The sequence below is a fragment of the Chaetodon auriga genome, chromosome 1, assembly GCF_051107435.1.
Source record: "Chaetodon auriga isolate fChaAug3 chromosome 1, fChaAug3.hap1, whole genome shotgun sequence".
NCBI classification, from domain to species: Eukaryota; Metazoa; Chordata; class Actinopteri; order Chaetodontiformes; family Chaetodontidae; genus Chaetodon; species Chaetodon auriga.
This window is the reverse complement of record NC_135074.1, coordinates 6272593-6288662: the sequence shown is the minus strand read 5'-3', so window position 1 is coordinate 6288662 and position 16070 is coordinate 6272593. Positions and strand designations below refer to the sequence as shown.

Sequence of the window (16070 nt, the reverse complement as noted above, 5' to 3'; positions counted from 1 at the left end):
AAGCATTCCATGGTTCTGTGCTTCACTGTTCTGGCATTCGTGACTGGTGCTGTGCCAACAGGGGCTCACTGCAGTGGTGCTTCAGTGTCTGCAGGTGGCACTCTTTCTACATCTGTCCAGCCACAGTGTGCGCTGAATGGGACCAGGGAATAATCAATAAACTGGAGCCACACTGCTATACCCAAAATACACAGTTTACTAACAATGCATGACATAAAAGACTCGTCTCTTTTGAACTGGTGATTTTTATCTGATGTGCCAAAGAACTCACTCCAAGTTTTACTCCCTCACCAAGCATAAGGAATAAGACATGTTTTGCGAACAAAATCAGGCTTTCAAACATATTTGATAAAATCAAACACATAGGCCCAGATGAGCGTCTGTCCCCTGTCTCTACACTCCTCGGTCCTGGTTCCACACGAGCGACCATCCCATCCTCACACAGATGGTTCATTTGGTGTTAGTTGGTAATTGACTCCTGATCTAGGACCCTGCCTCTTTGTCGCATGAGACCTTTTTATGATAAAGGGCTGCGCTGTGTAAAAGCAGCCCAAAGCAGCCTCCCCATATTTATTCCAACGGGTGTGTGCGTACATGTTTGAACATCACTCTCACCTCCCTCACATTATAATGGCAGATGCCGTTGAAAGGCCCAGCCCTGTGCCCCATGCTCCTGACAGCTGCGCTCTAATTACATGTGTGTTCCTCCCACACCAGCATCGCCATTTCAAACGTTTCTTACTGTTTTTTTTTTAATCTCATCTGTTATACAAACAAATAACATATCTTACAAAGTGACTTTCCCGACTCATTATATGTACACTATCGCAAAAAAAAAAGGGTGAATGCGGAGCAGTGAGGACGTACTGTATACTGTGTCCATGCAGTAGCGTCACATGACGTCCCCGCGCGAGCAGCGGCAGCCTGTTGTTTACGGGGCTGATGCATATGTGAACGGGCACCGTGTTGGCTGGCTGTCAAAACCACTGGACAGGCGGCAAATTAGCACAGGTAAGACTGGAAAATGCCCCGGTTAATACTTTCTGTTAGAGAGAGACCGTGTCCGCGATTTGGCTAAAGATAGACCGAACTGTGCCTGAATTAAAACACATTAACGGGACAAAAGGGAAGTCATTGAATCGCGGCAAGCAAACCGCAGAGAGCCGAGATACAACCGGAGGTGAGGAGTTTCACATTCAAAATGAAAGCCAACGTTAGCAATTTATTGCTTGGAATAGTGTATTTCTGTGACGGGGCTGTGTTGTTTCATCAATAAGAGGTGAGGGCAAACATTTTTCGTTTGGGCTGAGCCAGTAGGATTTAAAGACATGATGTGCAGTGAGTCAGATCAAAGAATAAGCTAACCTAGCCAAGGCAAATACCGTTAATGTTGCTGAATGCTAGCTAGTGCGTTAACGCTCTAACGTTGTTACAGTAGGTACAGAAATATGCCTGTTATTATTAAGAGCTCCTCAAGCCTGCCTTTAGACTTATCTATGGCTATCTAATAACAGCAAGTATATATTTTTGTCATTGTTTTTGCGTGGAGCTGGACTCCACCTTTCAGTTCCCATCGTTATTTTCCGTTTGCCTCGTGCACTGTAAAGCCCATATGTGACATATGTCGGTGTGGTCTACACAAAAATACCTGACTTGACATGAGTAAAGAAGTGATGAGAGGAAACAAAAGCTTCATCTAAAGTTATGACAGATATAATTGTAACTTTATTTTGAAAGTCAATGGCGGAAGTCAGGTATAGGAATTCAGCCTTGACACCGGCTATTTTAGGGAAGGAAGACGCCGTCAGTGGATGCTGTGTAACGTTTAAGGGTATACTGTATATATCCCTATTATGTGACAGACCTGGGTCTACCAATACAAATATCTAATATCATGTCAATGAATAGACTGATCCCCACTGATTTGGCTTTAAAAGTGAAATTGGCCAACCCAAACCTGGTCTAAATGGTCAGAGCTGTGGTAGCAGTGGAGACTGCGCTTGAGGAAAGAATACATCCACCTTTTTAGCACAGATGTCGGCGTACGGCATTCGGCTATCATAACACAAGTTTCACTTACGTTACGTGGTTATTGGCACTATACGACTGTTGGTTAGAGTGATGGCCTGCAGCAAGGATCTGTGTGATGTCGTGTCATTGTCACTGGTCTGAAAAAGAGCGGTGAAGTAGCTGAACAGGTTTCATTATGAGGAGCTCCTTGACTTTGACTGGAGCTCGTCCTACATTGAGCCGCCCTGCGGTTACTCCAAGTCAAATTAACTCTAAAATGGCTTGCAGCCAAAGAAGATAGTGATCCACTTTTCTCCAGCTGTTAACTGTACATGCTCACGCACACACAGACACTAGTCTACAATGTGCTTTGGCCACAGCTAACTATTATTTTCCTCATATATTGTATTCGGTAATTGATTAATTGTTTGGTGATGGAGATGTTCAGTCAACAACAGCAAATCTGGAAGCACACAGCATTCGGCGCGTCATACCTGACTTGAAAAATTTACTGATCATCAAATAGCTGCTGATAATTTTTTTCAGCTCTGATTGTGAGGTAAATTGTTCATGATTTGGATTATTTTAGTTTGATTTCTTGAATCATGTGGAGAGAAGACGCTGCACCTCTCTCTGTCTGTGAGTGACCAGCCAACGAAACATTCCATGGACAGCAGTCTCCTCCACACTGCTGGCCCCGAGCCTTTATTAGGAGATGGAGAAAGTCTAAGAGAGACAGAGACACATGTAGGTCCTGGGCCAAATTCAAACCCAAGACATCACAGTCATCACATCAATAACATATCAAAGCAACACGTCAGATGATTGCAGCAGAGTCATAAAATGATAACAGTGTTGAATGTCGATGCTTCCTTCAATGTATTCCTAGCTGTAGCACTGGATGAAGAATCACAGGGTTTACTGTACCGTTGTGCATCACACCTATATTGTGTCCTCTTCATAGTTGCATACTGCTTGAAGCATTTCGCAGGCCAACACACAAGTTCTCACACACACACACACACACACACACACACACACACACACACACACATAAAGTCTCACACCACCAACACCTTTAGCTCCCAGCTTGAATGAAGCCTGAGGCACGCTTTGACTTGGGGTTCTGGCAGTCAGCGTGCAGGAGGACACTGCTGTGTGTGCCACAGTGTCCGCTGTTGAGCAGTGAGATTCAGGTAAACAGCAGAGTGGTTGTGTGAGTCCCTGACTGGTCTGTTATCGTCAGAAAAGCAGGTGGTGTAGTGGTGAGTTTACACATGTGGAACACATGCCTAATGACTGAATGAAGCACGCACCTCACACGCACCAGCCCACTGTCTTGACCAGCCCGTCGCTCTGATGAATTGTACATTCCACACCTACGTTACAAAGAGCACCACCTCTGCCATTGGAGTGTTTTCTTGGACACTTCATTGAATTTTAACAAACAAGTCAGTTGTGTTGTGAAGGGCTTAACTTTTTGATCTTGCTTTGAGTTCAGTTTGAGGCTGCTGTGTGGTGTTATGGGTGTATCATGGTCCATTAAATCACTCTAAAGAGAAGTGTCCAACTCAGGCCATTACATTACGTGTCTCATTCTCTCATGATGTTACGTGTCTCATCAAATCAGAAGCTTTCTTTCACCAGTGTCGATAGGTTAGAGATTAAAGCCAGCCTCAAGACCCTCTTCTGACTCACCAAAAATGACTTGCTACATCTGAATCTGTGGGACAGGTTGCCAGAAAAGGGACAAGGGCCTGTAGCGTCCACAGCTGGTCCTCAGCTCCCGCTGGTTCAGCCCCGGGACGACAGCACCATGGCCGACCATGAGGAATCCAAAAGGATGAACGGCAGCACTCCTGGTCACTCCTCCCATCTTTTGGAGCCGCCCAAAGAGAGCATGCAGCTTAAGAAGGAGATCTCGCTGCTCAATGGAGTCAGCCTGATCGTAGGAAACATGATCGGCTCTGGCATCTTCGTCTCCCCCAAGGGTGTGCTCATCTACAGCGCCTCTTACGGGCTGTCGCTAGTCATCTGGGTCATTGGGGGTCTGTTCTCTGTGGTGGGGGCCCTCTGCTACGCTGAGCTGGGCACCACCATCACCAAGTCAGGGGCATCTTATGCATACATCCTGGAGTCATTCGGTGGCTTCATTGCATTCATTCGTCTGTGGACTTCGTTGCTGATTATTGAGCCCACCAGTCAGGCGGTCATTGCCATTACGTTTGCAAACTACCTGGTGCAGCCGCTCTTTCCAACATGTGAACCACCATATGCAGCAGCCAGGCTCATCGCTGCAGCATGCATTTGTAAGTACTTCTGCTCCACGCTTTGTCCCACTGTAGCTGCAGGAGTGGTGACTGTACCGAGAATGTGTGAAACCTTCCTCTCTCCTCAGGCCTACTGACATTCATCAACTCTGCATATGTAAAGTGGGGCACCCGCGTGCAGGACGTCTTCACCTATGCCAAGGTGGCAGCCCTCATCGTCATCATCATCACTGGCATCGTCAAGCTGTGCCAGGGTGAGTGGTGTCACTGCAGAGCTCACGTTGTTCCTCTACTGTCTCACTAGTGAAATATAAGTGAAATTAAGAAATTAAGTGAAATATCTGCTGACAGGAACTGTATTCAGTCCTAAAAGTCTCGCTTTGGTGGCATACTTGCATAACTGCAATACAGCATCACAGATAGATAGATAGATAGATAGATAGATAGATAGATAGATAGATAGATAGATACTTTATTCATCCCCATGAGAGGAAATTCGGGTGTCCAGTAGCACATATGAACAGATAAAAACAGATAAAAAACACACATTACACATAAAATAGTAAATAAGATAATTAAGAGCTGTTGCTTGAATTGTTTTGTCTCTGTCTTAGGTTACACAAACAACTTGGAATCATCCTTCCGGGGATCGTCTACAGACCCTGGTGATATTGCGCTGGCGCTTTACTCTGCCCTCTTTTCCTATTCCGGCTGGGACACCCTCAACTTTGTTACTGAGGAGATCAAAAACCCTGAGAGGTAACGTTTTCTGCTCAGTAGAAAGTGTGAGCAGAGACAATTCTGAATCGTTGAACCAATCTGGTAACGATCCAACATCCTCTTGTTCCAGGAACCTGCCTCTGGCCATCGCCATCTCCATGCCCATTGTCACCATCATCTACATCCTCACCAATGTGGCCTACTACGCTGTTCTGGATGTTAGTGCTATACTGGCCAGTGACGCAGTGGCAGTGGTGAGTAAACAAACGAAACAAACAAAGCTGAGGAGATGGAGAATAAGACGCATGTGTTTGAACTGAAACTGCTCTCTGCTTCAGACCTTTGCAGATCACACTCTTGGTGTGATGAGCTGGACCATCCCCATCGCTGTGGCTCTGTCCTGCTATGGAGGTCTCAACGCCTCCATTATAGCTGCATCCAGGTAGAACCACACACACACACACACACACACGCAGCACTGCAAATGTCTGCAGTGCTCATCTTATAATTATTATTTCCGCAGGTGTCATGTTATCCGTCTTAATTCTTGTTTGTTGTGTCCAGGTTGTTCTTTGTGGGCTCTCGTGAGGGTCACCTTCCAGACGCTCTGTCCATGATCCACATACAGAGATTCACTCCCATCCCTGCTCTGATCTTCAATGTAGGAAAATGTATCACCCACATGTAAATTCCTGAAGAAGTACAAGAGCATGATTGTGGAATTAATGAAACTCTTTGCCTGTTAATAAATATGACACTCCTTTATCTAAACCACTCGTCCACCTGAAAATGTTGACCTTAATGGGTCAACAGGTTGAAGTCATGGAATCTTCTCTTTGCGGTAAATACTGTAATGTTCACTGACAGACCTCCTTCCTCTCTCTCTGTGCAGTGTATCATGTCTCTGATCTACCTGACAGTGGAGGATGTCTTCCAGCTCATCAACTATTACAGCTTTAGCTATTGGTTCTTCATGGGTCTGTCAATCGCCGGGCAGATCTACCTCCGCTGGAAAGAGCCTGACAGACCCAGACCTCTCAAGGTGAGAGCAGTTCCATTTCTAACCCTAACCCTGTGAACAGATTGCATTAAGTAGTGTATTAGAACCTCCTGCTGTCAGTCATAGTATTCCTTTGCTGAGGGAATGGAACATCATGTGTACCTTCCTCTAGCAGCTTGTACTTTATTGGTCCATACTGGTTTGAGCTGCTGGTAAAAATAACAGCAAAAAGAGAAAGAAAATCGCTGTGTGCACTTGTACCTGCCAAAACAAACACCAACCTGTGCACATTCATTTCTGTGTTAACAAATCTGTTGTCAGTGGTTGTGTGATGTGATGGCTGGCTGCCAAGGTTAAGTTGCATTATTTGGATGATGATGATTGATATCTGGCATGTAGGCCTTTGTCGTGTAGTAATCTTAGTCCTGGTTGATTGGCAGCACCTGTAGTTACTGATGGGAACAGTGAATGCAGTGTAGTACTACAGGTCACATCACTGTGGCGGCGGCAAAACAAACTATTGTCACTTGAGTGAAGAAGTCAGGCGTTTTTCCGTCATTCCGTGAGCATCTGTGATGTGATTCTATGCTGCACGCAGCATGAGTCTGAGCAGCAGAGCACAGTGAAAGTGTGTTACCTTGCTGAGAAGTTGGAGGTGTGCAGCTTGTTGCCTGCAGCTCTTCATCCTAACAAAATGACCGATGTCTTGTTTTGAAGATGAACTTTTGATGATTAACAGCGGTAAGTGTTTTTGTTGTGTTTGTAGCTCACAGTCTCCCTCCTGATGTCTGTCTCTACAGCTGACGTTACTGTACCCGGTGGTGTTCTGCCTGTGTGCTGTCTTCCTGGTCGCAGTTCCTCTCTACAGTGACACCATCAACTCTCTGATTGGCATTGCCATTGCCCTGTCAGGGGTTCCCGTCTACTTCCTGGGTGTCCATCTACCAGAGTCCAAACGACCGCCTGTGATCACAAAGCTGCTGCGTGAGTTTGCCACACATCCCGCACAGCAGACACACTTGTCATTTCACCCGTATCAACATCGGGACTAACGCGTTGTTGTCTCTTACTGCAGGTTCTCTGACTCACTTCACCCAGTACACCTGCTACTGTGTGCTGACAGAGATGGACAAAAGCGAATAGCATTCAATACACTTTGAAACTTTACCCAGCAGCCTCAGCAGCCTCACAGCTGACAGCCACCAGGCGACAAGACCAGGGCTTCTTCTGTGAATTAAACCATTTCTGACTGTTATTCTCCTGGACACCATGCTGGAGCGGTCAGACTTCACTGACTTGTTTACACTGAAATGCTGCCACATGATGCACAAGTTCACTTGATTGATTGTCCTGGAATTCCAGGACATTCAAGGACTTCAACCCATATGGATAGACAGTACTGTTATACTGCGTATTGTGGATATTGTTACAGTTTTATTTCTTCATCACACTATTTAATGACCTCTATTATAACGGAGTTGCCTTGTTAGCTCTACAGGTAATGGTGTAGATGCCTGTAGTATGTGCCTGTGAGATTTCAGAGGTGCTGCTCATGACCACAGGGACTCTATGATGAAGCAGGTAAATATTATTATATATGTGAGCTCGCCTGGTGTCATAAATTGTGTGTCGTCTTCACCTCCTCACTGGAAAAAAGGGAAGAAAATGTTTTCTGTCTGCTGCTATGTGAAGATTTGGGTTTATCATCCTAATGGCATTGCCTTCATGTACTTTGTTTTTTCATTTTAACTCTTGTTTCTATATGTTGAAGTGGAACATTGGCTTTTTATTTCATGACTTGTTCATGTTTGCAGCATTTTGGCTGAGCTGGGTTAACTGTCGAGCACTGGGGGAAGCTGTACCCTTTCTGTTCGTCATGTTTGCTACATCAGTTTAATTCTTTAGTGTTCAACATGCCGTATTCAAGACAACAACAGATGTTCAGACTTTGGTCAAAATAGCAATTTTGTTACTTTACATTGTAGCGCTCTGTCTTTTTCAAGTTGTGTCATATTTGCACACTCTCCTCTAAATGGTCTCAAGCAAACTATGCTCCAAAAAGACTATCTCAGAATGTTACTATTTCTAAAGTATCTCAATTCCAATTAAACCAAAAACCCTCTTATTCACGAGGTTCTGGAAGTTATTCATGGAGCCACACAAACACAAAGCAATACACCTGAGACATCAGGCTGAGAGGGCATGAGAGCACCATTTTTCATCACTGAAAAACTGAATTACAAACGTGTTAAACTCTTGCCAGTCGTTACTATCAAAATCCATGAACTCAAAGACGGACAGATAAATTTGATGTAGAAAACCTACATGCAATGTGTCATTTGTACAAGGTCAATGTGCACAGGGCTGAAGATCACAGTCACTTCAGTGATGAAGTTAAGAAAAATCCAATTTCATCTTAAATGGCACCTCTTGGGTTCAGTCTGGTACTTCATCTTGTGCCTTTCATTCGATCATTCTTTGGCACTCCTGGTCCAGCGGTGCCTTATGGCCACCTTGTGAGAACCCCTGACAGGGATGAGCTTTACATACATCCTGGATAATTTCACTTCCAAAGTGAAAAAGCTGATCACACAATAACATTTGACCCCTAAACAGACAACACGACGCATCACGTCGAGTATTTCAGATCAACTGGGACTAACTTCCTACACTGGCCTGTTTCATAAAAACACCGCCGCCTCTGGAAGTAGTCGAGCCCAGCTTATCAGATCAAACCCTGAAACAGGCAGGTTGAGCGTGCTTCCTGCTTGTCCACTTTTCTTTCATCCGGCAGTAAAAGAAAGCTTCACTTCACTGATCGTTAACACATCTTTGGTTCAACTTCACTGTACTACGTGCAGACGTTCAGGTCCACTGTAGAAACGTCTGCTTTTTAAACTGGTGTATTTATCATGCAGGACAAACTGACAGTGAGATGTTTGAAGTTTATTTTGAAAGCTTTTTTTATACACATCTACATATTTACAAAAAGTTGAATTAAACAAGCATTCAAGAGAAACATCTGAACTTCAAAAGGGGAATTTCTGAACCAAACTCACACACCCACAACATTAATAATGCACCACGCTTTCACATATGCAAAAATCTTAACACGCACAGTTGTACCTACACACACTACCATGCACAAAATGCAAACACCCTAAATTGCAACCACACGCGGCCCAAGACGCCTCACTAACAGAAGTGTTAACAGCACAAAGCATACCAGGCATGTAACACTAATATGCGACATTTCTAACACACATCCACTTTGAACAAACACCCATACGCACACACACACAAGTTCACTCCATCACAGGTTAAAAAAAAAAAAAAGACACTCTGGATCCTTCTGGAAATAACGCCTACTCCATCACCTGTGCAGGAGAGAGAGGGATGGATTTCACCATAAAGTTGACCTTCTGAAGATGCAGACTAGTGTGTTAACTCAAGAACGGGATGTTACTCAAAACAAATTCACTTGAACTGTTGGAAAAATCTGATGACTGCTACACATGAGCTGCTACACTTCGATTTCTATAGTACATTTTTCCAGAGATGTTTCGGTTGTGTGTCACTCTCGCAGTAGTTTTCCACTCTCCCCTACAGAGGTCTATGGAGTATGGGGTTATTTGTGAGGGCATTGGGAAAATCCACTGACAGGTGTGGGTTAAGGACAGATCAATCGGAATCGTATTTGTCTCCATCATCCTCCTCATCGTCGTCGTCATCTTCACCACGGCAGCCCAGCTCGTGCAGCACTTCCCTCTGGTAGCGCTGCCAGCTCCTCCGGCTGTACGAGTGCTCTTCCTCCCAGTAACCTGCACACAGAGGACACAAAGATTGATTCATGTAAAGTTGAAGTCTTGTAGGAGGCAGGGTTAAGTCAGGACAAACCATACGAAGAGTGATTCTGCAAACATGCATTTTTTTTAAGTCTTTGGCAGTCAGGAAGCAGCGTAAATCTCACAGCTGAGCAACTGGTTAGCAATGACTGGAGCTGTGATTGTGGAAGACCCACACTGCAGTGTACCCTCATGTGTGATGCATGAAACAGGAGGGCAAAGTGCAGAGTTTGGGCATCATCCTGGGTGGAGAGGTATGGGCAAAGCAGGCTGCAGAGCCCACAGAGGGAACTGCAGGAGAGTGTCCTTTGTAAACAGAACCAAACTTCACGTGTGTGTTCCCCGATGACTGTAAATAAAGATGAACGACACGTTTCCAGCTCCGGCCGGCCACAGGCGCTGCCATCATGGCAACGTCATGTGGAGCCGCAGTCTGCACAGTCGTGATCGGGAGATGGAGCCACAGTATCAAAGTCCCGCCCATACACCCACCTAACTCTTAGTGTTAGTTGCCAATCATGATGTGACACCCCCTTTTATCATGTCAAATAACACTTTAAACCTAAAATGACAGAAACCAGAACCAGTCCAACAAAAGCAGACTGGAGCAGTGACTTTTGAACAGGAGTGACTGAAAATGACCCAGACTTTGGACAATTTTTAAACTGGTTCAACTACAATGTCCTGCCAAACACTCTGATTACAGCACTGCTCAAGCTTCTGTAGCTTCTGCCTACGCAGCGCAATACTGAGTTCAAACAAAACAAACACAAAAACACAAATACAGACTTGAATAACACCTTCATAAATCCATAAATGCGTACCACCATAGCGCTCCTCTCTGTCACTGTCTCCATCACTCTCCTCATCGGGGTAGTCATTCCTCCAGTTTGCTTCATCGTTTTCATCATCCTCATCTTCATACACCTCCTCTTCATGAACCACGAGGTCAGGCACCTGGGACAAACAACAGCCCATTTATCTGAGAGCTTCGTTTTTGTTGCATCTTTATTGGTTTTGGTGTCCTGGGAGAAGCTGTTTATAGTAATTAGATATATATAATAAAGTCAGCCTCATCATTTCACTCATGAATCTGAACTAACACTTTTGGAAAATCACTTTGTTTCACATTCAAATATGCCAAACGAATGACCCTGTTGTTGGTTTTGGCTGAAATTTGAGGACAGTATGAAATGTCTGTCCCTGTTTTCAATATAGAATAAGCCAATATTATTGAGGTAAACACAACTTATCCATATGGTGGTCTCATGTGCCACAACAGAAGAGCAACGTGTGGAGAAACCACACCAAAAGAAAGGCAAAGACCAGCTGCATGTCAGCTAACGACCAATTTCTCTCATTACAAATTTCACAGGCAGTTAAGCACCCTTGTTTTCCCCCATGTCTACTCTCTACTTCACCCATGTCTTCATTCACTCACTCCGATTTCAGCACTCATTCATCTGTCCGTCCATCCATCCACACACACCAATTCTCCCTCATCGGCGTAGGCCCTGACAGACAGGATGTCCTGGATCCACCCTGGTGTGACTGTTTCCTGGTAGTAAAGATCATAGACGTAGTCGGCGTCCTGCTCCCGGTGCTCTTCCCCCAGTCGCTCTCCAGATATGCTCAGATGCTCCCGCAGCATCTTGGTGCTGTTACACAGGATCACTTCTGGGTCTGAGGACAGCATCTTTAAAATAAATAAAGCCAGAGAATATATGAAGAAGTGTTGACTGATGCCTGGATTTATAACCTCTAACAGATTAATAATCCTTTTTCAACAGTTAATTAATAAGACAATAAATATTTACTGTTGACTACGTTGAAATCCTTTGGTGACAAAAGGAAAGAAAATGTCGAGCATGTGTACTGTGATTAACTCCAACTTAGGACCTATTCTGTGTTATTAATTCTACACTTTAATTCCATACAGGGCCAGGATTTTGGACTATGATAAGGGAGCCAAGTGTTCTGTTATGGGAGACAGGTTCAAACGTCGAGCGTTGGACGCTCCCTTTGCCAAAGTGAATGGAAACACAGTTAACGCTCACTGCATCTACACAACAGCTACGTGCAATGGGAGTAACACCAGCAACCTAAAAAGGACAGTGTGTCATAGACGTGCAGTGTTTTGGACAGCGTAAAGAAAGCTGCTGCAGCACCAACTTCAGCACAGTCACCCCTGACCCCCAAAGTGATGCCACTCACTCAGGGCGTTTCCTACATTTAGATAGCAGTAATGGTACAGATACTCTGATATTGGGACTTCCTTACAATGCTCTTTCCAAAAACACTTTCCTGCTTTGCACTGCTATAAAAAACATGCTTGTCTGTCTTACAAATAACCCATTTCTACAAAATCTTAACCAGGCATTTGATCTATGTCAAGATGGGAACTGTGTAGTTAGATTTTTATGAATACAACTCCTCTTATCAGTACTGTTCACTGGTGCCTTTGGATTGCTGTGCCAGAAAAGGAAGAAGTTCACAACAGAATAAATATAAATGAGGAAGAGTTTGCTGCTTAGCAGGTACAACTAGTACAGAAGAAATCAGCTTACGCAAGCGAAACTGACAGTGTTAGCTTTCATGTGATGTGTTATCAATGTAATATTACCCCCACGGTTCTTGACGGCTATGTGAGACATACTGGCTATGGATGAAGATGTTACCCGGAGCTGATTGTGAGCAAGCTGTCACGTTTCTGCTAATTTATGTTACTTGTTTATCCGACGTTGGATAAATTTCTCATACCAGCAGTAGAAAAACATCACTGTCAAGAAGGATGTATGCCCACTTCAAGCTGGTTCATTCTCTCTGCTATGTCTATGTTTTACACCAGTTTGTACCATTGACAGTTGTTTTTGAGAGGTATGTGTCTATGTTTGTTACTTTCTGAAGCAGTGAAGGATTTTTTTTGGTTTTGTTTTGTTTTAATCAATTAGACTATTAGTAAGTATCCATTTCAGTAACAAGTGATGTAATTGATACCGTTAAGGACAAAATCCTAACAACACATAATTACCAGCTACAATTATGTTCAACTCACCTTGCCAGAGGACTTGTCCTGGTCCTCTACATTCTCATGAACGAGATCAACCACCTGGATTTCACCAAGACCCCAACATTTGTCCGCCTCTTTCCCAGCTTCCTCTACACACTCAGAAGCATCTGTCTGGGGGTCCTGCGGCTCGGGTGGGCTCGACAGCCCTGTACGGTGGCTGGAGAGTATTCTGTAGCGTTCCTCCCTGCGGGTGCTCCACTTTGTGCTCCGTAGGTCTCCAATGATCCGCTGTGAACTGGCAGCAGAGGGACGCAGTGCATGGGCCGTGCGAGGCCGAGCCAAAGCCTGCCGAACCTGCGTCTGGACAGGAGCATCCTGGTGATGACAAGACAAAGGTTTGAAAATATATATATATTTATATAAAAGGCAATATAAAACATGGACAAGACATTTGATTATTGACGCCTGTGCCTTGAAGGAAATCAAACGTGTGATTACTTTTGGACCCAACTCTCACAGCGTCACTGGAAAACACAGACATTCCTAAACGCAACAATGAGCAGGAACACATTAACAGCATGAAGGCTCATGTAAAGGCAGATGGAGTCGCTTGTAATCACAGCGAAAAAGTGAAGACCTTATATATTGGTGTCATGCCAGAACATGTTTACCGGATAAGATAATTAGCTAGCTTGCATAATGGATGACACTTCGATGTTCGATGTGGATCTAAATCTATGTTATAACTACGACGGCTTTTATTTTGGTTCAAGTCAAATCATTTTTGGGGCCTACAACACGTCACAACTACGTTCAACATCAACAAAATGAGCTAACGACATCACGGGCTATTTGGCTGATGTGAGTTACGGCTAACGTTAACCGCTAACAGCACTGACTAGCCTGAATGCTATGCTAACAACACCTAGCACAGTCTTCCAGGGACTGCCGTCATTTTAAGGAGTACTAACAGCCAGTCGACTTCACCAGCTTAACACCAACGTCTGTGCCGAGACGCTAGCTAACGTGTATTTGCCGTTTCCACCGCCGGCTGCGTTGACGTTAGCCCGCAGCTTGATTAGCTAACACAGTGCCTGTGCCAGCGGGCCTCTCACCTGTGTCGCTACTGTCGCCACGAGTTTGAAGACAGAGTTTTCCACCTCGGCTTCGTTGGGCTCCGGTACCGTTTCGCCTGAGCTCTGGGACGTCTCTGGACGGATGCGTTTGCACGCCAGCAGCAACGCATCTGCGGGGTCGGTCCCCCTTTTTCTCTTGACTCGCAGAATCGTCGTGTTAGGATCCATGTTGTCCCTCTGTCTGAGTTTGCCTGGCTTGTCTGGCAGACAGAAAGGAGGAAAACCGGAGAGCGCTCACTCCGCCTTTATTTCCGGGTACCACAAACGTCACAGTATGGCGGAGCTGTGGGGAATGTCAGGAAACGCTGTGCTGAGTAAAATAATTCCTATTCAGCTCATGCGTTTGGTCAAAATATTATTACTGTCAAACTACTTTATCAGTTCCATTAATTTCATGTGAGCGCAAACCTCTTTTTTTTTGGAGTTTGGATTGTGCCATCGTGATAATACACCTTTTTAGTGGATAATTCTAACCAATTAATTGTAGCATTACAATAACGATAACACAATAAAAAGAAAGAAAGAAAGAAAGAAAATACATATTTGAAATTTGATTTACAAATCAATTTAGGACTTATTTCTAAACAAATAAAATGACTTACAATTTGATAACAATATAATCAAGCAGATCATTATTATGAGATCTTTTTTAAACAATATTTTGAGAGCATCATTTAAATTTAGTATGCCAAACCCAGCTGACAGCCACAACAGGCCATAGCTGCATTTCATCGCCTGCTTTAGTCATCTGAGGAAACAAATTCTGGATTAATCACCATATTACAGCTTAATGTGACAGGAGGGGAAGTTTTACATTCTGGTTAGCTAAGATTTTGAACAATTTTAAAACCAATTTTGTGAGTGCCTGTCTTCATTTGTGTGTCTTCTGAATCATCTGCTGTAACCCTGTCACAGTCCTTTCAGCTCAGCCTTCTTTCCTTCAGACTCTCCTTTCAGTAGAACACTGTACTGTGATGTGTTGCCTGAGTGAACTGACCTGCACACATCTTTTCGGTCTTGCTGAACAGCTCCAGGGGATTTAATATGCTCTGTCCACATTCCGTGAATATCAGGAATAAACAGGGCCTTTACGACTGCTCTCTGTATAGATAGGAGAAAAAGACTATGTGCCTCTTGCTCTCAGGGTGTTCCCATGTGACCAGTTTAACTGTCTGAACAGGTGGAGCCACACTGACAAGAGCAGTCACATCCCCTCAGTGTTATTACCTCAGAACGACAGCCAGGCTGCAGTCAACACAGGTATAAGAAATATATAAAGAAAAACTGAAACTTGTCTGATAATTTTCAGGAATGGTGGATGATGGCTGTGCACACACACAGCAGAGTGTGTTTTGCTCTGTATAAACAACCAGCTTTATCATGTTTTGATGATTTCCAATGAGAAATGAAGACCTGTTGACAATCATTCCAAAAAACTTTAGCTAATATTCTAATAACATGAACATTTTTCTAAAGGTATTCAAGAATTCAGTGCTGACATTGTTATTCCACAGCTTCAGTTCTGGCTTTGTCAACAGTCTGCTCCCTCTGTCTGTATGTGTCCAGCACTCCTGCCATCATACTGTGGACACAACTTCTGCAAAAAGGGCAGCACTGAAAGCTGGAGAATCAATAGAAGATGCCAGAAGAGCCCTGTTTGTAAAAAAGCTTTTTGACACAAGACCTGGGCTGCATTTTAGTGCTTTCATAGCTGAATTTTCAGTTCAGACACTCAGCTGAAAAGGAAGCCTCAGACGAAGCAGAGCCAGGAGAGGATCCCTGTGACATCTGTGCCGGGATCAGACTAAAGGCTCTGAAGTCCTGCCTGGTCTGCCTGGCCTCGTGCTGTGAGCCTCACCTGGAGCGACATCAGACGCTGTAAAAAGGCAGATGCTCACTGAGCCTGAGGATGTGTACAAAGCACGATGAACTCATGGAGCTGTTCTACAAGGCTAATCTGTCTCACTTTCAACCATTTATCCCCTGCTGTTAGCTAACTGTTCGGACTTCCTTCCCCTGGATTTCACAGACTCTCAGTCAGGACATGGTGTTCAGGTGTTAACAGCAGCGGATAATTTC

General features: G+C 44.3%; 2 protein-coding genes across 2 annotated transcripts; one reads left to right on the top strand and one right to left on the bottom strand.

Annotated features, from left to right (window-relative positions):
- Positions 1 to 901: 901 nt before the first annotated feature.
- Positions 902 to 8291, top strand: slc7a6 (solute carrier family 7 member 6). Its single transcript, XM_076736102.1, has 10 exons — positions 902 to 1011; positions 3745 to 4319; positions 4409 to 4534; positions 4895 to 5039; positions 5131 to 5254; positions 5339 to 5442; positions 5565 to 5661; positions 5893 to 6042; positions 6801 to 6984; positions 7076 to 8291. Exons 2-10 carry the CDS (start codon positions 3827 to 3829, stop codon positions 7141 to 7143), a joined length of 1491 nt encoding a protein of 496 aa, XP_076592217.1. The 5' UTR covers positions 902 to 1011; positions 3745 to 3826; the 3' UTR covers positions 7144 to 8291.
- A 634-nt stretch (positions 8292 to 8925) lies between these two features.
- Positions 8926 to 14250, bottom strand: slc7a6os (solute carrier family 7 member 6 opposite strand). Its single transcript, XM_076735754.1, has 5 exons — positions 13971 to 14250; positions 12901 to 13230; positions 11335 to 11541; positions 10670 to 10802; positions 8926 to 9821 (listed from the first exon to the last, which is right to left on the bottom strand). Exons 1-5 carry the CDS (start codon positions 14157 to 14159, stop codon positions 9682 to 9684), a joined length of 999 nt encoding a protein of 332 aa, XP_076591869.1. The 5' UTR covers positions 14160 to 14250; the 3' UTR covers positions 8926 to 9681.
- Between the last annotated feature and the right edge of the window lie 1820 nt (positions 14251 to 16070).